General features: G+C 36.2%; 1 protein-coding gene across 1 annotated transcript in view; it reads right to left on the minus strand.

The window, feature by feature from the left end:
- Positions 1 to 24,653, minus strand: part of NCAM2 (neural cell adhesion molecule 2) — a 184,721-nt gene extending 160,068 nt beyond the window's left edge. Inside the window, exons 1-6 of the mRNA XM_036243644.1 lie at positions 24,586 to 24,653; positions 20,388 to 20,515; positions 10,683 to 10,733; positions 9,912 to 9,986; positions 5,915 to 6,121; positions 3,309 to 3,452 (exon numbers count right to left, since the gene is read on the minus strand). Coding sequence (XP_036099537.1) covers positions 3,309 to 3,452; positions 5,915 to 6,121; positions 9,912 to 9,986; positions 10,683 to 10,733; positions 20,388 to 20,515; positions 24,586 to 24,653 — 673 coding nt within the window. The remainder of the gene's footprint in view (positions 1 to 3,308; positions 3,453 to 5,914; positions 6,122 to 9,911; positions 9,987 to 10,682; positions 10,734 to 20,387; positions 20,516 to 24,585) is intronic.
- Positions 24,654 to 27,349: the final 2,696 nt, after the last annotated feature.

The following is a 27,349-nucleotide window of genomic DNA, read 5'->3' on the forward strand; positions in this document are numbered from 1 at the left end:
GTTGTTGGTTTTTTCTTTATCATCCTCTATCACTGCACTTTCCTTATCATAGACATCATCATACCTTGTTTTCACTGATTTATCTATTTATTTTTTCCACCAGTTAGTAGTTTGCAGGCAGTGAACGTGTTTACCTTGTTAACCATGAATAACCACCATCTGGCATACCAGGTAGCGTGTATTGGGTGTTCAATAACTGTTGAATGAATCGTATCTGGAAGTAGACTACATACAAGTTTTATTGAACACTATGATTTCATCTATAGTTTATGATACAGAAAGGGTACTCTGCGAGGCAATAATCGAAACATTTAGGAAGTTTCAGAGATAATTTACAAACTGGTTGAGGATGAATGGGCATCTGCAATAGCCCAGGTTTTCTGTATCAAGAAAGTAAAACAAAGCATGAAAGTATTGCTTATTTCCCTCACTAACATATTTCAGAATCTGGGTTGGTTGATGCTGTAATAAAATAATTACCTAAATCCAGATACTTCAAAAACTCAAACGAGATCATCTAATTTCTCTACCCTATTAAGGTAACAATGAATGTCAGGATATTAAACTCTCATAAAAAAAAAAAAATGACTTGTATTCTTTAGCATATGAATCTCCTTTCAGCAAACAACATGGAAAAACTCCACTTCAAATACTCTGTTGGAATTTTAACTCAGAATATCTGCCACACACCTGCTACCAATAGCATGGCTAATAAGGTGGACATTTCCAAGTCTTCATTGTTCCATCTGGAGCCTCAAAACTTTACTTCCATACCACACTAGGGCTCCAGAAAGTTATCTGGGCACACTACACCATCCTACATCCTCACACAAGTTCCTTCCACAGTTACGAGCCTAATCTTATTCCAGTAACTTCAATAAAAAGACCAAGTGGCCTGGCTGGTGTGGCTCAGTGGATTGAGCATCATCCAATGGACTGAGATGTCCTGGTTTGATTCCTGATCAGGGCACATGCCCGGGTTGTGGGCTTGATCCCCAGTGTGCAGAGTGCAGGAGGCAGCCGATCGATGTGTCCCTCTCACATTGAGTTTCTCTCTCTCTCTAAAAAATCAATAAAAAAAAAATTTAAGCCCTGGCCAGTTTGGCTCAGTGGTTAGAGCATTCGCCTGCATTCCAGACAGTCCAGGGTTCGGTTCCCGCTAAGGGTACGTACTTCGGTTGTAGTTTGTTCCCAGCCCTGGTTGGTCGTGCGGGTGGCAGCCACTCGATGTGTCCTTTTCACGTCGATGTTTCTCTCTCTCTTTCTTCCTCTCTCTCCCTGCCACTCTATCTGAAAAAATGTACTCGGGTGAGGACAAACAAAATATATATATATATATTTAAAAAAAGAGATAAAAACCATGTGAAGTATAATCAGATGGAGAATATTACTCCTTGTAAATCAATATGAACATACAAATGGTTGGATAATGAACTTTGTGGCAAGTTCCTTCAATATTAAAAGGCTAGAAAAGTATGCCCTTCCTCACAATTCATCTACATCTTTATATCCTAGAGGAAAAGAAAAATTATGTCCTTTTTCATTTTTTATATATTTTTTTGCCTACCACGCAACTCATTGTTGTGTTTCATGTTTAAATCTACTTTAATTACTTCCCTCACATTGGATTTTCAGATTCTAGATAGAATCTGAATGCATATAATTTTGGTAAAACTGATTTCTAAGATTTAAAACCATAATAAAAACAAATAAAAAACAAGCCATTTATCGAGAAACTGACATGTTGACAAATATTTTATTCATTAACAAATATTTATTATATACCTGATGTCTTATTTAAAACTCACAACCATTTTTTTAATGGATATAATAACCTATAGTTTACAGATGAAGAAATTGAATTAGGTACAGTTAGACAAGTTGTTCTAAGTGTTAGCCCCCCCACACCCCCCAAAAATACAGCCAACCATAATGAAATTTCAGCTTCATATCATTCCATCCTGGGATATTGGGGAAAAATGTGTAAGCTGTAGCCTGGAGGTATCACTACTACACTTGACCATCAACCACCGCTTTGAGGAGACTGTTCTATGCATCTTTTAAAAACTATAATTTACTTCAAATCCTTCTTTAAATTCAGGGTTACAATAAACCAGATGTACACTTAAAGGCCAAATTAGGCAACCTGAAAAGTTTAGACATTGTTATGTAACTACCATAAAATGACTGCCTTTTCTTTATTATTGAGAGGCAAAAGGCTAAAAGATGTACTGCATGATTTATTCTTGCAGTTTGTTAATAAAATGTAAAACAGTTATCCTAAAATAAAATGAGAGAAAATAAAGTACTATTTTCACTAATTTATAACAGAAGAGTTTCGGTCAGCTTTTTGAAAATATTAAGGCCAAACCATTCCCAAAATTAAAAGAAATTGATTATTAAATATAAGCATGACGTATTCTCTGTTGGTATTCAAAAATAGATATTCTGCTTTCTCTCCTTTATACTGTAAAAGTTTCATCTCTTAGAAACACAAAATGAAATCATCGAAGAGGGAAAGTATTTTAAAAGATTCCATTATTTTGTGCGTCTTTGAAATGCAGGTGCATTGAAAAATAATCTAAATTGAAAATGTTCCCAATGCACAATGGTAAAGTAGCATAATGTAAGCAAATTACGCTTTCAGTATTGGATGTCATATTATTCTAGATTTTTAGCTCAGTATACATCAAAATCATAAAGACAACTGGAATCAATGTACTTTTCTTCCTATTATCTATATGCACCTTACCATAATATTTAGAACATGTAGGTGTCTTTGAAAGAACAGTGCCAGAATAATAAACAGGATTCATATAGATGTTACTTTAAATTTACCTATAGTGAGCCCACAGAATTATGTTTGAATGATAATACCTAGAATGTGAATGCATCAGGATCAATTCCTTCAATTACTTAGGATCCTTGTACTGTTGCCATGGAATTTTTTCCTTGAATAGAGCAGGAGCCACCTTGTCTGCAAATCTCCAGATAATAACTAGTATAGGCTTTGTAGACCAAATCATGTGTTGCAGCTGCGCAACCCTGTGCCCTAAACAGCCATATATAATAGGGAACCATTGGGCTTGTTTGTATTCTTGTAACACCTTCCGAAACAGCAAGGGGATGAATTTTCCCTGAGGGCCATCATTTGCTGACCTCTAACTGACAACCCCAAGATCCTCAAAATAGTTGATGCTTAAGAGTCAAAAATTCCAATTTCTATATTTGGTCAGGTAGATTCTATCTTTTAAAAAAAATGCAATATTATTAGAACATATAACGTAGGGAGTTACCAAAATACTAACTGTCGGAAATAGCGGTGACTTCCTCATTATGATACAACCAGCTGACGACAGGTGCAGGTGAGCTGCTGACGCGGCAGGCCACTTCTGCGTCCTCTCCCTGTTTGAATTCTTGAGGCGACTCCACTTCTCTGAAGGTAAGTTTTTCTGTGTCAAGAAATGAAAACACACCAAAAAATGATGATCGCTTATTTCTCTCAATAGCCTGTTGCAGAATCTGATGGAGGCAATACTGAAATAATTAAATCACGATCCTCTAAAACCTTACACCAGATAACATAATTCCTCTACTTGTTAACATCCCACATCACTGAGGAGCAATTCCAAAGTCCTTACAATCCCACCCTAGGTCCGTCCATCTGTGTGAACAGAACTTTGATGCCAGTGTCTCCTCTCTTTTCCTGTGCTCTGTGCTCTAGGCAAACTGTCATCTTTGCAATTCTTTCAACAGTCCGGGTTTGTTCTCACACCTCAGTATTTGCGCTCCCTAAATTCCTTCCCCTTTCTGCCTGACCTCCACAGATAACACAGCCATCTCCCTCCGCACTCTGTCTTTCTATTCCGCTTACTTTATATAGAATTCTGTAGCATGGATAGCTAGCATCTGTGTATTTTTCAAAGCTTACTTATTTTTCGTCTCTACTCATTAAAACATCAGCACCAAGTGGTTGGTGACATTTCCTGTGCTGTCTTTACTGAGTCTCTAGAACTTCGACTATAGCTGGCCATGTAGTAGACACCCAATAAATGTGTCCAATTAGTGAAGGAACAGGATATGTATGCTTGATGAGAAATGTTCCCAAAAGCAATTCAGCATTTCTGCCAAGAACAAATAAAACAGCAGGGATCTTCCTTTGCATCATATAAAGGAAGAAAAAAAAATCTTTCCAAATACAAAATAATAGTTTCAATTTAATCGTTTGCTACTTATGAAATAGGTTCCGTAGAGGTCACATAAAAGGGGAAATGTCTTTCTTGGAGGAGCTTAGAAACTAACAGGGGGAAGGCAGCATTGGGGACATGAGGACAGCAATGTGACAAGTTCCCCTGCTCATCAAGAGAAAGTCATGCTGGGGAAACACACTGGTTTTTAAAAAATCCTTTTTCTGGAAAAAAAAATGTTATAGGAAAAGATGCCTTATACGCTAGTATTCAAAAATCTTTATAATTTTTCACTGATAGAAGTGCTAACTACTGCTTATTAATTGTAAGTATTGTTCTAAGCACTTTATGCAATAACAATTAATGTGGTCCTCAGAAAAACTATGTACAAGGTAGGTACTACTATTATACCCATTCTATAGATGAAGAAACCAAAGACATGTTGGTTAGGTGATTGCTTCAGACCCCAAAATAAAGTGATATCACCTGGTTTCAAACCCAGACAGTCAACAGTGTTCTTAACTAGGGTAACGAATCCTAAATGTCAGAAGGGGAAGGATTGTTGGAAGCAATGGATCTCAAATCACAAAGTGTAAGTGTGGAAATGCTTGTTAACGAAAGGGCTGGCGGTGAAGAATCCGGCTCAATACCATTCTCTCCTAGAGGAGTTTGCAGCCTTTCCTCTGTCTCCTCCTGTTCACTGCCCCTTCCCCAGTTCTGATGCCAGACTGGCCACTGCTATCACACAAGCAATGTCATGGGTTCTAGTCATGACTTTTATTTTAGAGTAAAAAGCACTCCATATATCTCCTACCACTACATGAACTACTGCTATTTACCCAGCAGATTCTTACTGGCTCCAGGAAAATTAAAACATTTCCATCTAAATTATTTAACCAACATCTTTGGCTCCATCTGTATGTTTGTGATCAATTATTCCCTAACATTTATTCTATTTTAGATATGCACTATCATAAAATAGGTATAAGCTGCTATCTGTAAAGGTCTTAGAACATTGCCTAGTACATAGTTCTTAATGAGTGTTTTTATTAAACACATTTTATTTTGTTTGAATTTTTTTTGTTTGCTTTTTTCATTAAATTTTAATTTATTTTTTGTTACAGATGTTTCTCCCTTTTAACCCCATTGATACCCTCCTCCCCACCCCCACCCCATCCCCAGCTTTGTTGTCCATGTCCCTTGGTTATACATACATGCATATAAGTTCTGTGGTTTATCTCTTCCCACCCCCCACCCCCAACCCTTCTTCTGAGGGATGTCAGTCTATGCCCTACTTCCATGTTTCTGGGTCTACCGTATTCCTCAGACTGTTATGTTCGTTATATTCCGTATATAAGTGAGATCATGTGGTATTTGTCTTTTTCTGCTTGGCTTATTTCACTTAGGATAATGCTTTCCAGGTCCCTCCATGTTGTCTCAAAGGATAAGAGATCTTTCTTTCTTATAGCTGCATAGTACTCCATTGTGTATATGTACCACAGTTTTTTTATCCATTTGTCTACTGATGGACACTTGGGCTGTTCCCAGATATTAGCTACTGTAAATAGTGGTGCTATGAACATGGGGGTACATATATTCTTCCTGATTGGTGTTTCAGGCTTCTTAGGGTATATTCCTAGAAGCAGGATCACTGGGTCAAATGGAAGTTCAATTTTTGAATTTTTACATAACTATAATTTTAATAAGTTAATAAATACACGACTTACGGTAAATTTCCAAAACAACTGTAGCTTCTTGTGTCTGTCCTTTGGCATCTGTTGCTTGGCAACGATATATCCCTGCATCCTCTATGTTTGCATTGTAGATGGTTAATCGTGACCTGACACCCTCCTTCTGCACCATTACCCTCTGTGTTGAAATGATCTTCTCTCCTTGAGGATTATACCAGTCTATACTCTCAGGCTCACCAATTGCTGCAGAGTCACGGGAAAGAAATGTTTGAAAATAGGATTCAAGAGCTTGTTTTCACATTGGCATTTACTTATTATGTAACACGTTTTAACAGTTTAGAAAACAATGTAAATAGGAAAATCTGAAAATCTTACAAAATTGGAAGTAAACACAAATGTTACAACACATGCTCATCTTATTTATCCAACGTTCAGTAAGTAAAACCCTAAAGTTTTATAGGAAACATCCGGTACAATATTTAAGCTATGATAGTTGAATATTTACCAAAGTAATCTATGGATTTTCACTACACTAAATTATAAAACTTCCTTGGCCTCTGAGTCAGACATAAATTATACTTTATACTTCGATTGATATATATACATACACACACACACACACACACATATATATACATATATACATATATATATATGAACAGAAACACAATTAGTAACCTGATTTCACCTATTCAGTTCTCTTTGCTAGGGGTCAGGAGTTAGAACTTTTTCCCTGAGAAAGCAGAGCTCATAAAAATGTAAATCTTATAAAAACTTAACTTTGGTTTTTGATAATACTAAGTTTTGAGTTAATATCCCCAGTCATTACATTTGTACAGATAAGGCCAATGACTATTTTTAATATGAAGCCCTAATCTCATTTCTCAACTGAAATCAGTACTTTCATCACTTTCATCTAAAACTGTTAACTATTTAGTCATATGATGATTAGAATGCATTAAAATGATACTTATCCTGCCAAGCAATTACAGCCTAATCATTACAGGGTAAACATATACTTAAGTTTTCCAATTTGGAAATGTAGGTTATTATCCTCTTTGTAAAGGCTGAAGCTTCCTGTCTTTGCTTTTAGTCACCAAAAGGATGTTTTTCCCCTAATTACTGGAGAGATGATTTGTGGAATCAGTACACCCTACTAACTTAAAAGTATTGGCGAAAATGCATCAAGTTAGCTAATATCTGCAGAACCTCTTTAGAGAAAATTGTTCCGTCTTATTTTTGTTCCAACAAATCGCTTTGGAAAAAAAATAGTATCCTTTCTAGATCAAATTACACACGCTAGAGCAAAGGTATGAAAGAAAGTTCACATTTGAAATGGACCTCAGTTATGTTATTTTCTATTTCACTGAACAAATACATAACACCATAGTGGCTATAGCATAACTAATTTAGGGCAGGTATTTGGTTGTTGTTTTTTAAAGTTTCCTCTCTATAGAGATGTCACAAAAGAATAATGTAAATGAGCATCACTTTAAACTTGAACAATACAAAAATCTCATTTTATACAGTAAAATATAGATGATATTCTGTGAAATATTTTGTATATTTTTATTCTTACTAATATGGCATATAATTTTATTATTATAGAGAGTTTACTCTGGATTTGCATAGAGTGGTCATCATACATTCTTTTCCTGGCATCTCTAATAATTGATAATTTACAATAAATTTTGTATGTTGTTTTATTGATAAGAATGGCCTACTGGAGAAATTAGTAAATACAACTGAATTTTTTCTTTTCTTGAATATAAAAAATGTAGTAGAAAAATTCTATTGCTACTTATGACAGACTCTTATTTAGTTCTCCGAGGATCTGACTCCCTTCTAAATACCCTGAGTTTCAGGCATATTGTGTTATTGTGTTTTAGGGTGCAAGGCAGTTTTAGAGACATGTCAACATAGTCACTAGCGTACTAGAAAAAAATACATGCAAGCTTTCTGATTTGCATGGGTTTCCTACATCTTTATTTTTAGATTCTTATTTTACTACTATATTTAACATAAATAAGGGCACTTCCATGATAACAGTATAGCTCTCAGTTATACATCTTTACATGAAAGAAAAAAAGAGTTTAATTATTTTGCCTTATTATTAAGGGCAAAAGTCAGTATCACAGAATGATATTAATTCATACTTTTAAATTGTATCTTAATTTGACTTTATGTGATAAATACAGAAGTAATTATATTATATAATTTATATAATCATAATATGCAATTCCAAGAAAATAACACTATTTCATTTTATTTTCAAAATTCATTTTTAAACTACTTCATTATAATGTGATTATGGGATATATCTGTGCATTTGTGTATATAAAATAGGAACGACATTTAGAAATAATCACTATATTCTTATGCCAAAGCTCTGCTGACATAATAAATGAGGTTGAACCAATCTCTCTCTTGTTCTGTTATTTCATTGGTCAATATACAAAAATATGAATCAACACAACTATCAATTCAGACTTTTATGAAGGCAAATGTTTATAGAATCATAGCCTCGCCTGGCTGGTGTGACTCAGTGGTTGAGCATTGATCCATGCACCAAGAGGTTGTTGGTTCGATTCCCGCACAGGGTACATGCCCAGGTTGTGGGCCCATCTCTAGTGGGGGCATGCAGGAGGCAGCCAGTCAATGTTCTTTCTCATCGATGTTTCTCTTTCTCTCTCCCCCTTCCTCTCTCTCTAAAAAAATCAATAAAAAAATAATTTAAAACAAATTATAGCCTCTCTTAGCTTTTCATAAGATGTGATTAATATAACATAATATAATATATAATATATAGTATATAGTTATAATATTCTTTAATATATAGTATGTCCATTATGAATATGATTTATGTCATTGTAACTGTTTTTATTTTAAATAATTTTAATAATAATGAATAAGCCATGCCATTCACAAGACAACTTTTACAATGCATTTTATATCAGAAATGCCTATTTAAATGCAGTTTGAATTGCTTAAATATAAATAGTAATAGAAATAATAAGCAATTCTGGCACTAAATGAGTATTTTTTTATAATAAAATGAATATGATGAAGCTACATAGTAGTAGAACATGTTCATTTGTTAGTTCTTCAGTACATGAACTAGAATTTGATGTTTAAATATATATATATATATATATATATATATATATTTTTTTTTTTTTTAATCCTCATCCAAGGATATTTTTCCATTTATTTTCAGACAGAGTGAGAGGGAGAGAGAGAGAAAGAGAGAGAGAGAGAGAGAGAGACATTGATGTGAGCAAGACAAATCGATTAGTTGCCTCCAGAATTACCTTAACCAGGGCTGGGGATCAAACCACAACCGATCCCCAGAATCGAACCTGTGACTCTTTGGTCCATGGGCCAATTCTCTAACCACTGAGCAAAACAGGCCAGGGTTGATGTTTAAATATTTCAATGTCTTCTGAAAAATTCTGCATGTACATGATTAAACTGAATGAACTCCATATAATGTCCCATAGACATTATGATATTTAATACTTTTGATTAATAGTCACAAAATCTTTTAATTTTTCCTGATTAAATAATTATTTTCTTTTTAAAATCACTTTTCATAAGATGATTTTGATTTGTTTTGTCCTAAATTTTTCAGCACGTGTAACTGCAGTGCAGTGTACATTATTTAACTTATTCACTGCCTATTTAAAAATATTAGTTATAATATTTACATTAATCCTAATATTACTACTTAGACAGGTGTAATACTTGAATTGATTTAAGTTAACGAGTATACATTATACTTGATAATAAGTTATTTTCAATATAAATGAGCTAGCTTGACAGTGAAAATTAATAACTTAAAAAAGAAATAAAATTAGTTTTATTTAATATGCAAAATATAGTAATCGACACTGTTCCAATTATTATAAACCCAATGATAACATAAGATTTTATTTTTAGAGAACTGATTTTGTACAACTTAAGTTTTGCCAGTATATTATTTTAAATAATTAAAGCATTAATCAAGTTATCTGAAAATATTCATAGTACATACCTGTACATGTGAAGAATTTAGATTCACCCACACTAAGCTCTACTTTGCTAAGTGAAATTGTCACTTGAAGAAGAGCTGAAAAAAATATTTGAGTGACAATTAATTATGGTTCTAAACAAGAATTCTAAGACTTTATTACATGATCTATAAACCACATGATTTAAGCAGCAATTATCTCCCCCAATTTGTATTAACTATTAAGAGAAATGAACGTTTTATAAAATACGATCTAACAACAAAATGTTACATTTTATTACACACCCACAACCAGACAAAACAAAGGGCTCATTCAAGCTAATATTTTGAAATTTGTAGATGAATGACAAATTTCTTAGAGAGCTGTACCATATTTACATGCTAGGGTTATAGGTGCTATAGCTAGAGAAAATGTTTGCCCCGAATTTGAAACCTTGTTTAAGAGCATATCCTTCTCTGTTATCACAATGATAAAAATATGGATCAATAACATTCTGACGACCTACTAGACATTTCCATGAAAGGAGACGAGCACAGGGGAGAGAGGCAGACGGCACAGGGAAAGGGGAATGAACGTTTATATGGACAAAATAAATAAATCAATAAAATAACCAGGACAATGGCAATAAAATACATGAGTTGTTCAATACATTTGTCCTCAAAGTTGCAAGAAAACAGATGAAGAAGCTAGAATTTTGGAAGATAATTGAAATTGTTTTAACACCATTTAAAAGACATATTTTTAATAACATGATGGACAAGAGAGTGTGACCACTCCCTAAAACCCTGTCTGACCATCTCTTGCTTCCAGAAACGCATAGTTGAGCTTTCGGTCAAGTAATGGAGCTACAAGGGAACAAAGAAAAAAAAATCTAAATACTAGAGTGTAAGTCAACACTGGGAACCTGTGGATCACAGTAACCAAAAAGTGCACAGATGGCGAAGAGATTCAACCCAAGCTTGTCTAGAAAAGGGGGTGCTACAGAACACCACGCAACACTGGACCAGAACACAGTTAATCCGTACGGTAAGGAGGGTAAGAATAAATCGAACCCCCGGCAACAGGATGACGACAAGGGAAGCTGTCTCTCCTGGGCTGTGTAGAGGGAAAACGGTTCTTTAAGTAGATTAGCCATTGATCAGACATGTCCCATATTTGGGTTTTTAACTATAAACGGGTGATCTTCAGGAACCCCCAACTGAACAATTAAACTGAAAAGCAGTGTCACAGGTAGGCTCACAGCTAAGTGACATAAGCAACTATGAATCTCCTTCAGAAGAGCTACCTCATCACCCAGACTGCCCAAGAAGTTTATAAATGAAGCTCTTGTTAACCCAAATGCACATTCTGACATGATAAAATACATACTAAGTATTTGTATAAGTATATAAAACACATACTAAAATACATAAAAGACATACTAAGTCACCATGAAATGAGTCATCTGAAACAACCAGATGAAGTAGGAACAGGAAATTTCCAAAAATGTTATTAAACTAAGAATGTAACATAACTATGTTGAAAATGTTTAAAATAACGGTGGAATCAAAAATATAAGAAAGGAAGAAAATGGTCACCAAGAAAGACTTGTCGCCTGGCCCGGCTCAGTGGCTGAGCATCGACCCATGCACCAAGAGGTCAATGGTTCAATTCCTGGTCAGGGCACATGCCCAGGTTGTGGGCCCAATCCCCAATGGGCGGCATGCAGGAGGTGGCCAATCAATGTTCTCTCTCATCGATGTTTCTACCTCTCTCTCCCTTTCCCTTCCTTGCTCCCTAAAACCAATAAAGAAAAAAAAAAATTCAAAAAGACTTGTCAAACATGTTTAAGCTCTTTAAAATATGTTTTCTTGTATTCCCTATTATAGATTGATAAATTCCTTGTTTTGCAGGAAACTTATCCGGGAACATGCTATTCTTTTTTCTCTTAGTCTTGGGTGCTATTTTTATTCATAATTCCTTAATAATCAATGCTTGGCACATTATAGGGGCTCAGGTATTCAGGTTAAGTCTAATATTTCAGAAAGAAACATGTTAAGAAAATCACAGAAGTCAGAAATAACATAAAAAAATAGTAGAATCAAGTAACAAGAGACTATTTAAAAACTATAAACAATGCCAATCCCAGGGAGAATTCACAGAAGAGGACTTTTCCTTTTGAGAAGTAACTAATTCCCTAAGTGAACTTAGTTTATGGGTAATGGGGTCAACAGAGGCAAGTTACAGAAGTTAAGGAATCTGAGATTTTCCTTATTAGAAGCTTGAATCGTAAGATGTGACTGGTGTTTTCGGAAGCCACAATTCTGGGAACGTGGTCAGGGGTTTTACAGTTTGGGGAAGTTGGGGGCATACCTTCGAATAGAAGGGAAAGAAGCAGAAGAGGCAATACGGTTGAAAGAAAAAGGAAATTGTATTTTCCTTTTTCTCATTTCTTTCCTTCTTTTATTTTCTTTTATAAGATATTATTCTGTTTCATGGCATTAAATTCCTTTTCTCTTTTATCTTCATCCGAAAATTCCCAAAAAGCTAATCCTCGAATTTCCAACCCTTGGCTAGCATTCAATTAGATAGCGTATTTTAATTTCAAATTATCGGTGTGCAAACTGAACCCAGTCCTCTTCCATCAAAAATTACTCACGTTCCATTTTTAGTCACCACCAATCAATTTTCAAGTCTTGAGGATATAACCGCTGAAATATCACTTGCATGCATTCTTGTTTATTTCCAACACTCTTTCCCCAATACATGTACTCATTAATTATAATGTGAGATATTTATTTTAATCCAAGACAGTGATATATGTAGTTCTGGATATTTTTTCGGACTTTCATCTCTTCATTCTCTTTTCTCATGGAGGTATTTCTCAGGCTGCTACATGTATCAATTTCTAAAACTGTTGAATTTCACTTGCCTACTCAAAGGTATTCAAAATGGATCTTCTTTGGCCAATTTAAATAATTGTATACATTTTAATGGAAAGAAACTTACCTTTCCAAGTTTATTTCCAATTCTTTGTTCCCAATGCCTCAGCAGCTATAGATAACGATGAATCATCCCCACCCTCTCTCCCGACTCATACATTCTCATCACTGTTCATTTGCTCAAACTATTTCCTCCGCCTTCACCTCCCGTTCTCATATCTCCATGTCTGGCTACGTTCTATCTTCAAAGCAAAACTAAAATATCGATCACTTTGCAAAACATTCTTTGAGAGCCCCATCTATGGCATCAACAAATAAATGTATTTGATCAAGAGGCATTTTCATTAAACCAAAGAAACATATATTGTTGATAATCATATTTAGTTCGCCTAATTCAAATGTAAATTCCTGGAAGTGAAGGCTCATGAACCTCACTTCTGTTTCTCCTAAACTGATAACGTATGAATACATGGAAAATAATGGACAAACACTTACCTAGAACTTATTTTACACAACCGTGTTAACAATGTAAAGTTTCAGAATGACTTCATTGCCTTGAATTGAATGTAAGGGTATCAGAGAGTTTGAGAAATATCTACCAATTATTATGTAATAATTCCCATATTTGACTTTGGAGTATATTTGTTTTGCTTTTCTAAGGAAGAGTTTACAGAAAAGACAGAACTTAAAAGATATAGGCACTGATTTGTCAATGAGTATAATAAATAACATATTAATTGTAGCAAAATAAAATTTAGCTCAAAATTAATTAGTTAATTTATATGATAACACTTGGTAATTTTATCATTTAGTATAAACTCTCAATTCACCTATATATCAGGACCATATTTTTCATGAACATTTTGATGACACTGCTATATTTTTTATATTAAAGTATACAAGAAAACACATACTTCTCTAGTTGACTACATTTACCAAAGGCTAGATTTGCTCTAATTGATCTCTACAGATACATTAAAACATATGAATATTAGGAAAAATCTGGAGAACTAAAATTTAAGGTCAAGCTTCAATTACTGCTTTAGTTATTTAAAATCTAGAATTTCCCATGATCATAGTTGAGCCATGGCCACCTCCAACAGACTCATCTTGGACCCAACTGTCAAAATAAATAAAATACTTTCCTAAAGTCAAAAGCTGCGTTCAGACAAAACAGGGCAGCAATGATATATCTGATATCTGTCCAGCTGATCCTTGTCATTTCTGATGTTTCAATTTAGGCACAAAGAAGTGAAAGTGGATATTAATATGGGGCCTTTCTTTCATTTACAAAAAAAAAAATGATATTAAGCATTTCTAATCCGAATTTTTATTAAGGCTTGGGTTTGAAATAATAATATCATTGGCATTCATGGATGCCAAAAAATCTGATTTGGATGTTTTACTTTTCTTGTGTATTTGGGATATAATGACTTTGAAGAAAATAATGAAGTCTATCATGTTACATAGATTCATTTCATATAAAGGGCATTATTGATTAAATGATGGCATTCCTTATATATCAATCAATAAATTATATTCTTGTATTAGAGTTGAGGATAGATAGAATGCCATTATCTACACAAGATATGGTTATTCAAAGTAAGAAAATGTTTTAAACCCAAAGACTGAAAAAATGGAGTTATGATAAATATATGTCCTTTGTGAACTATTTTAAGAGAAATGCATGCAATATCAAAAGGAGTTCATCACCAGCAAACTAGTATTACATGGAATGTTGAAGGGTCTTCTTGGAGGAGGAGAACAAAAATATGAACAATAAAATGAAAATTAGTACATGTCTATCAACAATTAAATCTACAAACAAAATGAGCAAGTAGAACAGAAACAAACTCATAGATACAGAGAACTGTTTGTTGTTTGCCAGATGGGCAGGGGCTGGGGAGATGGGTGAAAAAGATGAAGGAATTATGAAGTACAAATTGGTTGTTAGACTGATAACCTCAAAGGGAAGGGGGAGGGAGGGCGGGATGAGATAATCCAAAGAACTTCTATGCATATGTGCATAACTAATGGACACCAACCATAGTGTGGAGAAGGCAGGAGGGGGCGGGGTTGGGGAGGAGGGGGGGTCAAAGGAGGAAAAGAGGGGACATCTGTAATACATTTTACAATAAAGATGAGTTTAAAAAAGTAGAGCTGGATATTTTTTTTATCAAAATAAGTATTTATTAATTATATGCATTTTTCAAATCACTTTTTTAGATGGTATAGTATACAAAAATGATAAAACAAAGTTCCTACATTAAGGGAATTACATTTTATTCGGAAAAACAACAACACCTAAAATCACGTATGATAAGAAGAGATCATATATACCAATTATGGCCATTTTGAAATTTATAATCAAGAAGGTTATATAAAAGGCAATAAAACTTTTTTTAAAAGGTGGGATAGATATTGTAATAAAAAAATAAAAATAAAAAAAAACAGAAAAAGGGAGACTATTTCAGGTCAAGTGGGGCAACATGTTTAAGAAACATTCAGGGAATAGTAAGTAGATCAATAAAGATGAGGTGGATCTCGTGTAGAATATCTCCTGAAATACAGCATCTTTGGACAAACAGTTTTAAAAGGATGTTAGAGGATCTCAAAAGCCATGGTAAAATGTCTGTACTCAAACCTTTGTCCATCATTAATTATTTATAAATAGAAATTAACATAAAAATGACATTTAGTGAAGATGAGTCAGAAGACAGGTTGACTTACAAATGGAATGAAGAGGACAAACACTTTCAGTACATGACACCGAGTAGCCGGGATGGCTTGTGGCAAAGCACATGGAAAGGTAGGAATATATGTAACAAAAACATTCAAAATAGGAGTCATTTTTTGGTCAATTAGAACTTGAGTGAAAAAGTAAAAAGTGAAAGATGTTCTTATTTTTCTACTTTAGTGAAACAAGGGTCACCAACATGAAAGAAGAATTTCAGTGAAAGAGCTAACAGAGGAGAAAATATGAAGCTGTGATTTATTTCATAAGCAAAAGTGATTTTCAAAATAGAACACAGGTGGCATTTTAACAAAGGTAACCGCTATCATAACAAAGCTTAAATTCGTATTTATAATTTCAGTAAGCACGCAGACCAAATATCAGGTATTCAAAAGGGACTTGCTTAATTTACACGAATATAAATATAATGAAGCCACTAGCATTTTTAAGTTCTATCAGGAGACCAGGAGCCCTCTGCAGTTTGATACAGCATTTAACAGTGGCATTTAAAACGGTCACTTTATCACCTGCAGACATTTAAAAACTGACAACTTAATCAGTCTACTACGCGTCAGACACAAAGCAGAATTGTATTCACTTAAAATTCCAATAGCCATGCAGAGGCAACTGTGGGCACTGATTTATCTTGGTACAATGACTTGTAAGATTTTTAAAGCAAGCACTTTTTTTCCCTCCCTTTGGCCTCCACACCAATGGAATTGGAGGGCGAATGCACTTACCTAGTAATTATAGAATCTTAAGGAGTCTTACTGATAGAAGGTCCTTATAAATGATCGATTATTGACTATACCAAATAAACAAGAAAAAGATTTCTCCTTTTTTTTTTTTTTCATTGAAAACATATTTTAAAATGGTATCTTCTTTGAGGGAATTATGTACATAATTATTTAATTGTTCATTTTATTATTAAATTTTCAACCCCATGTATCACAACAGCTTAAGATGGCTTTTAGGTTTTGGAAATTGCTATAGTATTTAAGAAAATTTAGAACTTTTGGATCATTTAAGGTAGAGATACTCTGTCATTAAAATCAGAAAATATGACTGTGAACATTTTGTCAACATTATTTTTTAATAAATTGTTTCACCTATGATTACCAAGAAGACAAAGTTTAACTTTTTAGTATAATTCCCCTCAATCTCCATGTTTTTTTATATTGCACTAAAGCTTTTAAATCTTCTCATTCCAAGTCAAGGAAATGTCTTGGTTGCTTTTAAGAGCAATCGGTCTGCCTCACTAATGCTTCCCTTTCTATTGGCCTCCTCTTGTCAAGCTACAGGTACTGTCTAATCACATTCATTCTAAAGAATAAATAATGAAACAAAAATAAAACAAAATAACCAAATTATATGAAAGAAAAATCATTCTTTCCCCACTTATCTCTCAAATTACTATGGTATATCCTTACTTGTCTTAATTACAATATTTTCTGAGAGAGAGAGAGAGAGAGAGAGAGAGAGAGAGAACTCTCCAGTTCCCTAATTATTATCTATCCTATGACAATTTTCTTCTGTTCTCTTCATTTAACGCATACATTGTTTTTCCAAAGGTCAACCACAACCTTATACTTTTCCAATCCAGCCGCAATCGTCAGCTTTCTTTCTTTAAAAATGTGATCAAGGGCGGGGCGCTGCTGCCGCCTGCTCTGTTCGCTATCTGCCCCAACTCCTTGACTCCCACATAAACATCCACTACTCACTTTTCCGGTCACTCTCATTTTAGTGTGTTTTTGTTTACTTTCTTCTTCCACACATGTCTTACATATCTGTGTTTCCTAGTAAGCTCTTTTGTTTCTTATCTTGGAATTCTATATACCTTCTTCTACTGCGGAAACATATATGATGTTTATTATTTGCTGGGCACTGTTTTAAAGAGTGTGCCTAAAATAACTCCTTTAATGCTGAAACAATCCTATTACGTAGTTTCTACTAACATTCCTAGTTTAGAGATGAGAACGTTGAGGCAAAGGATAGTGTCAAGACCCGATAAAGGCCATTCATCCAATATGTGGTGAAGCCAAATGGAAATCCAGCCTTTTGTGCTCAGTGTCTATGATCTTAACTGCTTTGCTAATGCCTATTATGAATATATTAAAAAACGCCCAGTATAATCTGGCCCACTGCAATCTCTCAAAACTCGGCTTCCATTTGCCAACACCTTCTATATGTTAATTATAGGTCAAATGTGTGTATATGTGTATGTTTCTTCTTCTCATCATTTTTGAGGTCTAGTAAACATATTTGCTAATACTTATTATACCTCTTTACCAAAAACTTTCATATTTCTCAAAGTCAGCATATTACAACTCAAGAACATTCTCTTCTTGTCTTACCCCATACTTTTTTCTCTATCTTAAGTTATGCTATTATTAGCTATTAAAGCACATTTGTCATAAATAGAAATATCTAAGATTTTCTACCCTCCCTTCTTTCAAATACGAAACTCAAAATCCAACTCAATTTTCCTTTAAATGTCTCTCAAATCTGCTTTTGCCGTGCATGCTCACTGGCTTTGTTTCATTTCTCAGCATCACTGGCCTGGTGCAGTGAGCGGTCTGCAAAACTGGGCAAGGTCATGTCTGGGGTTTACGGTTCCTCAGAAATCTGAGGGTGTGTGTGTGTGTGTGTGTGTGTTTCTGTTGCATGTGTGTATTTAGTTTTCACCCCACCCTTGTATATTCTAACTTAATATATCTGATGTAGGGCCCTGCATTTTCTATTTCACATAGATTCCAGGTGCTAACTAACAATTGCTCCTTACAAAGTGGTCCTCAGTCCAATACCATGGGCCTCAATTAGGAGCTCCTCTGTCATGTGGGAGCTGAGGTCCCATTTCATACTGACTGAATCACAGTCTATAATTTAACAAGATCCCCAACCGATCCATGTGCACTTTAATATATGATCAGCACTGGGCTGGGCTATGACAATCCAACATAATTACCATGCTGTAATACACATATACTTCCCATTATGTGTAAATAACACCCAAACCCCTTCACACCTAGCACCTAACGTCATTCACCATCTGGCCAGGACCTGACTTTGCTCCACTTTATTTCCTGCCACTTTCCAGGCATGGAAACAAAACCCATCAATATAAAACACACACAATAGTTGAGCAGGGAACTTTGCAAACAGGTCCACTTTCATGTTTATTTATTTTTGCATTGTTTTCCTTATTCAATGTTGCCTTCCTCCTTTTTCTCATCAGGACATGCCTCCAACTTCCTGTTAAGAACTCATTTGAGTCCTTCAGGCAGTAAACCGCACTCTTCAATATCTTCTAAAATCCTGCAGTTCTTCCTCTTAGAACACTTAATAAACTGTACTAAAGTGTTTAAAAATTTTATGATTTAAAAACATTTTTTTCTTTATTGTTTTTTAGAGGAAGAGGAAGGGAGAGGGAGAGGGAGATAGAAAAATCGATGAGAGAGAACATGGACTGGCTGCCTCCTGCATGCCCCCACTGGGGATAGGGCCCACAACCTGGGCATGTGCCCAGCGACTTCTTGGTGCATGGGTCAATGCTTACTACCCACTCAGCCACACTGGCTGGGCTAAGAATTTTAAGATTTTAATAAGCAAAAATTAATTTGTACATTTTCTAAAAGGCATTATATTCCCTCATTCAAGTTCATTTACTGCTATTTTATTTTACAATAATCTAAAACAAAGGAAGATTGTTTGTTTTGAATTTCTGTACTATATCCCAGTAGCAATTCACGGATGCTTGACTTTGTTCATATGCTTGTTTCTCCAATGAGCTATATACTGTCTGAAAAAATAAGCATACCTTCCTTATCTTCATCTGTCCCTCTAGCACAGTGTCTGGTAAAGAGTCTACTAAAATATTAGTGCATCTATGGAGTGATACTATTGCAAATAAAATAAAATAAAACTGAATGAGAAAGTTCTTATTTATATCTCTCCATGATTATTCTAGTGGCTGAATCCAATAAAAAGCAGTTTTAAATCTATTTTTCTTCTCTGCAGTGTATTCTATTTTTGAGAACATATATCTTGCTGAATATACAAACATCTCCATAAGTTAAATTAATGGCATATTTAAGTGAGTTTGAGAAAAAGATCTGTTATCATGTGATTGTTCAGTTATTGTGTGTGTGTGTGTGTGTGTGTGTGTGTGTGTGTGTGTGTGCTTTAATTCAAACATGTATTTCACATGAGGAAATAAAATGAACAAAAATGCCCTCCAAATGACCAGGATTCAAAAACGAATGTTCAAATGAGGCAATGTGAATGGGAACAAGAGCAAACCGGGTTCAAAAGGGAAGAAAAAACTAAATGTGATTGTGAGGGCTTCTGCGAGGAAATGCCAGGAAACAGTGAGTGTGGGAAGACCACAACGGTGAGGCAGTATCTTTTATCCTCATTGCACTCTCCTCTGTCACTGAACCACAGCACCAAGCAAAATTAATCACGCGTGCATAGACTCTCCCTATGTCAAACATCTAAAAACCCGTGTGGACCGAGAGCATAAAGTGAATAATACATCATACAAAAAAGGAAATACTTTTGACATGAAGCTTATGCTAATGGAAATATATTTTTGTTGTGAGAAACGACAAATTATTTTTCTCCTGAAACACAGTTTGAATGAATAACATACCATAAGCTTTAGAAGGGGATATAAAAGTTGCAACCCCAAACATAACTTCAATAAAGTTTACTGCATAAATACTCATCAAAACAGTTTATTCATAAAAGTAAAATAATTACTTATTGTACTTTACTATTTATAAAACAGAGAGTAATGTGATGATCTTTCCTACACTTTAGTTATAAAGTTGATCCTTTTTTACGTATCAGCAATGTAAATAAAAGTTGAACACAACCCCGGCGCCAGTTGGACTGGGGACTGTCATCTGGGGGCTGAGTGCTGTAGCTGGGCCTGGAGTCCACCGCCAGGCCAGGAACAGCACGCTCATCACTTATTTCGAGTATGACATTTAATTAAAACTACAATCTCATGAACAGGCAGCTAAATCCAAGTTCTCCATCCAGTTCAAGTTTATTTCAACAGGCACCACTTAGACATGTAAGTTATTAGCTGCCTTGATGAAACTGGAATAGAACATCCTGCAAAATTGCAACCGCTGAAATAATATGCAGCAGTAAATTAATTTTGGGAAAGTGTTTGCAATGGGCCTAATTCCTAAGTCTCTGGGTGCCTAAGGGTTTGGTCTACCCCAAGTGTGTAAGGTTTCTCTCCAGACTGAGGTTTGCCTAAACCTTATTTACATCTGACAACTCAGAAATCAAACATCTGTCACACGACAGTTCAGACAGTTCAGCCGGACTGTCTCCCCTGCCTTCCTTTCCTGGGTGTATTACAGATTCAGCCATCAGCACCCATGTTGCCTACCAGCCTGCCTTGATATACATGGTTAGAGAACGTGAAATATCACATGCGCATATCACAAAGCCTACTCTAAATTAATGCAAAAAGGAAGAGAAACACATTTTCCTCAGCTTTCGGGACAAACACGTTTTAATTAGAAGTACTAAAATGAGGAACCGATGAGAGATGTCACCATTAGTGAGAGAGTATATTAATTTTGTCTGCTCAGGGAAAATATCACAGAAGTATTATAACAAAAGTACTTTATGTTATAGAGTGCAACATATTTTTAGAAGTATACTCATTTAAATAAGGAATTTTGAAAGAATATTACAAGGCATGTGTCATAATGTGTTTAAGGTTTTCAGAAGCACATGGTAACAATAATTACTAGAATAAAACTAACATTTAGAATTTAAAGAGATATGTAACTGTGTACTCATTAATTGACTGGCTCACTGAGTGACCATGTACCAATGGAACCACCGAGTAGATTTGCTTGAGCACATATACAATGTACGCTGTTGTGTAACCACAAGAAAAGTATTGCATCGGCTGAAAAATTTCCACTTTCATGAAATAAACAATTTATATGTTTACAAAGTCAACAACGGTTCTGTTTCTTAGGCCTTTAAATCAATCGTAGGATAACTTTATATTATAGCCAGGGACATTTATGTTTTTAATACTAAGGTTAACTATTTTAAAAAGGCATATTTTACAAAGGATTTATTTTGATGCATTCATAGAAATATGGAGGAAAAGCTAGAGAAATTTAAAGGGGCAAATTAGGTTGGCTAGCTAAATATAGAGAAAACCTTTTTCCAGTTAACGCATTTAAGTCATCTCGGAATCTTCGATTCATACAGCTTGAAGGTGTCTGTAGGGTCTCTAGTCAACGGATCTCAGCTCACAGGTGAGGAGAGATGCAGAAGGCTTATCGGTTTCTGAAGGCCTCGGGATAATGCAGAGAGGGATCTGTGCTTAAACTACTAGTCCCCAGCCTGAATTAACATTGGATTTGCAAAACACTTGGTGCTGTTTTGTTGAAGGATCTGAGCGCAGGAGCAGATTGGGTACCTAGTCAGAACTGGGGGACAGATGACCTGAGGGAATGCCTTCCAGACAGGAGGAGAGCAGAGAACCTGCCCCTCTTCCCACAGACCTGGGGGGATCAAAAGAGAGATGAAAATTATGGAGTTGCCAGGACTCATTTTTCTATAGCACTGCTTCCTAGCTCGGGCGAAAAAACAGAGGTGTTTTCCACAGGTTGAAATAAAAGCTAAAATCAAAGAAAGTGGGCCTCATGATTGTGTGTGTATGTGTGTGTACGAGAGAGAGAGAGAGAGAGAGAGAGAGAGAGAGAGAGAGAGAGAAACAGGGTGAAGCTTCCACATAGATGGTGATTGTGCATCAACCTGAGGCAGCAAAGAAAAAAAAAAATCAGTGTGACAAAAACACAGAGAACAAGGGTTGGTATTATTGAGGGGGTTTTTAACTCCTGTGTGTTTTGGGAACATGTAATGTCCCCAAATCCATGCAGGTCTGATGTAACAAACAATAGCTTCGTCCATTAGGCTCATGGAGAAGGGGATTCCCCGGGGGGAGGTAACTGACTGGTCTTGAGTCACATACCAGCCAGGAGTAGAACAGAGAATGTGAGCTAACTCAGGAGTCATCACCAATAGCAATCGACTTGGACCTGAAGCAGCATGAGAGAGTCCCTTGTCCCTGATGAAGTCTTAGGTACAAAGAACATATTCACCAGAAATGTCTTTGAAGACACCCGTTCAAGGGGGCAGGGACCCCACCAGATCCTAAACCAAATACCAGAGGATAAGCATGTATCCAAGGGTCCTCCCAATACCTACTAGCTTTCATAAGCAGGTTTTGCCTCTCTACCAGCCACACAGATGCTATCTTGGGAAGGTAGTACTGAAGAAAGTACTCCTAGTACGTATCAAATGCATGTACTTTACATTAGAACACTGACCGTAAACAATGCACATTCTAGAACTCTGTAATGTTCAACTTCACTGCCTAAGTTGCTATGTGATTCTACCCTGCACTTGCGCCTTTAAACGGTATCACCTAGTCCCTTTAAACACCAATCCAAGAGGTCAGGAAACTGAATGGAGCCCCACAAATGCAGCCAAACCAAGAACAGAGGGATGATGCATGTATATAAGTTTCATCCCAATAACAGTTTACATAAGTGGTAGGTTCCCCCCTCCCTACCAAACACGTGTGAGTGTAGCTGGCTCATAAAAATCAACAGTTGCATGTTCTTTCTCTTACATCTCTGGTTTCAGGACTCTAGATTTTATTTTTTGTACCATCTGATGTGGTAAACATTTAGAAGACACTGTTAGATATTTGGGGGCTCTTGCAGTTTCCCCTGGCAAGCGACCTGTCCTAATTATAGCCACAAAGATTCTACAGTCCATTTTATTTGGTGTCAAAGCTTCCTGAAGCTTCCATCTCCGATCTAGAATGGGAGATAACATCATGTCAATAGTATACTTTACTTTCCACTTAACTGATGGAAAAGAGCATTGGGCTGTCGACTGTAATTACTCCAGTGACCAGCCTCTGTGCCTAACCTCCAGAGAAATTTGGTTGTATTCCAACTCAATCCATCACTTAATTTTACAAGTCAAAAGAGTTCACAGTTTAATGGCAATTTCAGACAAGCGGTTTCTTTCTTCTTTTTTTTTTCCCCATGACCTGTATATCTGAAAGCTTAGAACAGTACAAAGATATGCTCCTACATGCAGAAAGCCTATAATAATGGCTCACAGGACTGGACATTTTAATGCACTATGGGGTTCTACTCAACTTTAGCAGCTTGATTAAAAATACCAAAGGCTGCAGGTCCAATACAAAAAAAAATCAAAGGAGGGACTACAAAACGATCTCATCAAAGATGCCCCTGTGCTCTTAGTAAAGAACACAGGACTCTTCCTTTCTCAGTGTGCTGAGTACACACCACTCAAGGTCACTAGCTTTTCTGTAAGGTTTCATGAAGCTGACTTCCAGGGTATGCACAATCTCCTCCAGATGGTGATCACAGGTATTTCCAGTACAGATAAATTACTTCTTCTAGAAGGTAGTACTTGAATCTCTATTGCAAATTGAATTATACTGCAAACTGTTTTTTAGATTGGGCTTATGTGAGATTCTGGTCTTTGCATTTGGATCCATGGCACTTCTTAAGAAATGCGTATAATTATAGGTGGAACTTTACATCGTCAACAAGTAAAGAGAGTACTCCGCGCCAGTATACAAGTGTGGGAGACTCTACAATAAAAAAGGGTTTCCAGCAGTTCACTGTGTTTTCAACAAGACACAAACAGTCCATAACTCAACTTGACACCACCCAGGTGAAATAACTGACCTCTACATGCAAGAAAAGAGACTAGTCTGGTCCCCAGTGACATCTATGATACTCTAGTAATTGAAAATGTTATGTTCGTCCCCATTCTGGTAAAGACCAAATGTACGTGTGCAACCAACACTCAGATGTTGAAATCCTTACCCTCCACCCCACAATGTGGCTGTAGTAGGAAGCAGGGCCTTTGAGAGATAATGAAGTCATGAAAGGAGAGCCCTCAAGATGGGATAAGTGCTCTATAAAAGGGTACCCAGAGCCCCCCTACCATACAGAAGATACAACAGAAACTGCACAGTCTGCGACCTGGAAGAGGGCGCTCACCAGACCCGCCATGCTGGCACCCTGGTCTCGGACTTTCGGCCTCTAAAACCTGTCAAATAAAAATGTGTGTTTTTCAGTCCACCCAGACTATTTGTTTTAGCATCCCTAAGAAACTTGACATGCCCTAACCCATTCTACCCTACCTTACTAGAACATGGCTTCAAGCATGGGTGTAGGTGGGCCCCCACACCCATGTTAAGGAAGCAGTATCTTGGGGCTTCTTTAGCCATAGTGTCGGTCATAACCAGAGACCATGTTTGAGGGCAAGCTTTTCAATGAAGCTATATTCTGGGGAAAAGGCGATTACTGAAAGAGTCAGGAATCCTAAACCTCTTAGGTGTGCCAGGTTACCTCTGTGAAGTAAACAGACACAAATCCTTGTCCTTGTGAAATTTACTTCGAGCAGGTAGGGGAGAGCCCAACATGAAAAATTATTAGACTATATAATAGGAAGAGATTCATGCTATGGATAAAGAGAGAAGAAAACATAGAGCATTCTTCAAAATACGTTGATGGAATATTTTTAGTCAAATTTCCAAAGGCATCCTGTCACACAAGATAAAACCCAGTCAGCTACGGGTCCAGTACAATGTCAGTAGTCGATCAGTCCCTCCCCGCAGTGCAGGGCCAGCGACCCAGAAGTAAGCAGAGAGAGCTTACAGGGTGTACAGCACGTGAAGCCGTACGATGACGTCAGCCTTCGGTCCTGGAAGGGAAAGTAATGAAGTATAGCTCAAGAGGCCCTCTGCGGTCTCTCCAGGAAACAGGCACACCTCACAGGGAAGTTTGAAGCTACTGTTAGGCTACAAGATGCTGCAGTGAAGGAAATCATCTGATGCCAGTGCTGGGGCCAACACCAGTCCCCAAAGGCATGAGGAGGTATTATGATCCCAACTTCAAACAACAGTAGGATACAACCCTTCAGCTGTTCTAGCCATGTTATCAATATCACTGTGATAGCTTCAAGTTTATTCTCTCCAACATTTCACTAAAAACCAAATTTGTTTTGATGTAAAAAAATTCTTGAAAATTCCTAATACATATGTCAACCATATACAAGGGATAGATTGAGGGTACACACATTAGAAATAACATCTGTCTCTTATCACAACATATACAAACCAACCTTGAGGCAAACCAGGACCTGCCGCCCTGAGTCTTGTAAAATAGCTGAAGTGGTCCCTGCGTTCTAACACCCTCGCACGCATACATGTCATGTATATATGTCCTTCTTCTAGGTATCCTGCCTTATTATAGCTCTTTGCTCCAAATGTGGACTGGACGACTGAAGAGGTAAAGCCTGCTGCATAGTAGAACAGGGTCAACCAACACTTGTATGGTAAGAAGGTTATGGTCCAGATGTTTGGCTATGGTCTAGTTTTTAAACCCAACTTCTTTCCAAAAGATGCTCCAGAGTGTGTGTGACCTCAGCAAAAGGGTATGCCAACTGATCAACAGGCCATTTTCTATCATCTACAAACATGACCTAACTGGCAGATAAAAATCCAAGCCACAATAACAGCTTTGATTGCAGGTATCTGGCCCAGATTTCTGAGGAGGGCTTACAGGTGATTAGGAACTCGGGTCTTGAAGTCAGACTTGAGTAAGCTGTCAGGCTTTGCCACGAATCACTGCCATGTCTGATAGCTTTCTCAGTCTCTTAGTATCAGATTCTTCATCTGCAAGGTGGCAGAGAAATAGCACTTATCTCATGGAGTATTTTGAAAATTATAATGAATACTAATGTAACAAGTTTAATGCAGTGTGTTTGACACATAGTTAAGAAAACATAAATCAATAAGACAAACAATAAGTAAGATGAAGTAAAAATCTGCACTGACTTGGTTTTCAGACTCCTGAAGTTGAACCCTTGTTTTAGCTCTTGCTTCTGATCAACACTTTCGATTCGACTATTGGGCATCGTGCAAAGATCTTGGATTTTATAACCTCCTTGCATTTTGAAATTTTTTGTTTCCTCAATTGACAGCCAAGATGTCTCACTGAGGTCTGACGCCAAAACTTGAGATCATAATCACTAATAACCCTGTCTCAGAAATCCGGCCAATTGCCTCTGGGTCCTAGAACTCCAGGGTCTAAGCCGGGTCCCTTACACCTACAAATTTAAAAGTATAGGCACTTTAATTTTTAATAATTTTCTAGTTAAGAAACACAAAGTTTTCTGAAGATTGGTTGATTTTAGGAAGTTAAGAAGCATTTATTGAGGACTTAGCACTTAAAGAGAAGTCATTCTAAAGATTATCAGATTACAAAAACGAACCAGCTTCAGCTCAAATTAAGAAATTGCATCAGTTCATCCGCTCCTCATTAATACATGAAGGACACATCATAAAATGTAATATTCACACTTAATTAGCAACTTTTATAAAACAATGCCATGAATAGATTCTTTAGTACACGGTGTTTCCGAACATTCTCTTTGGTAACAAAATAATTTTTTTTAAATGATGAGATGATTAATCTAATTAGTAGGGAACATAAGACATACCCACCCATACTGATATTCAAGAAAGAATATGGGGAAAGTGCAAAAGCTAAGCACAATAGAAGCAAAAAAGGCAGCATTAATATGGACAGAGTGTTGTGGAAGGACTTTAGAAGAAGAAAGCAGTCAAGTGATCTGGTTGTTCTGCAATCCAATGGAAAGAAAGAAAAAAATATATCCTAAAACAGAAAGAATACAATCAAGA

The sequence above is a fragment of the Molossus molossus genome, unplaced genomic scaffold, assembly GCF_014108415.1.
Source record: "Molossus molossus isolate mMolMol1 unplaced genomic scaffold, mMolMol1.p scaffold_m16_p_5, whole genome shotgun sequence".
Classification (NCBI taxonomy): domain Eukaryota; kingdom Metazoa; phylum Chordata; class Mammalia; order Chiroptera; family Molossidae; genus Molossus; species Molossus molossus.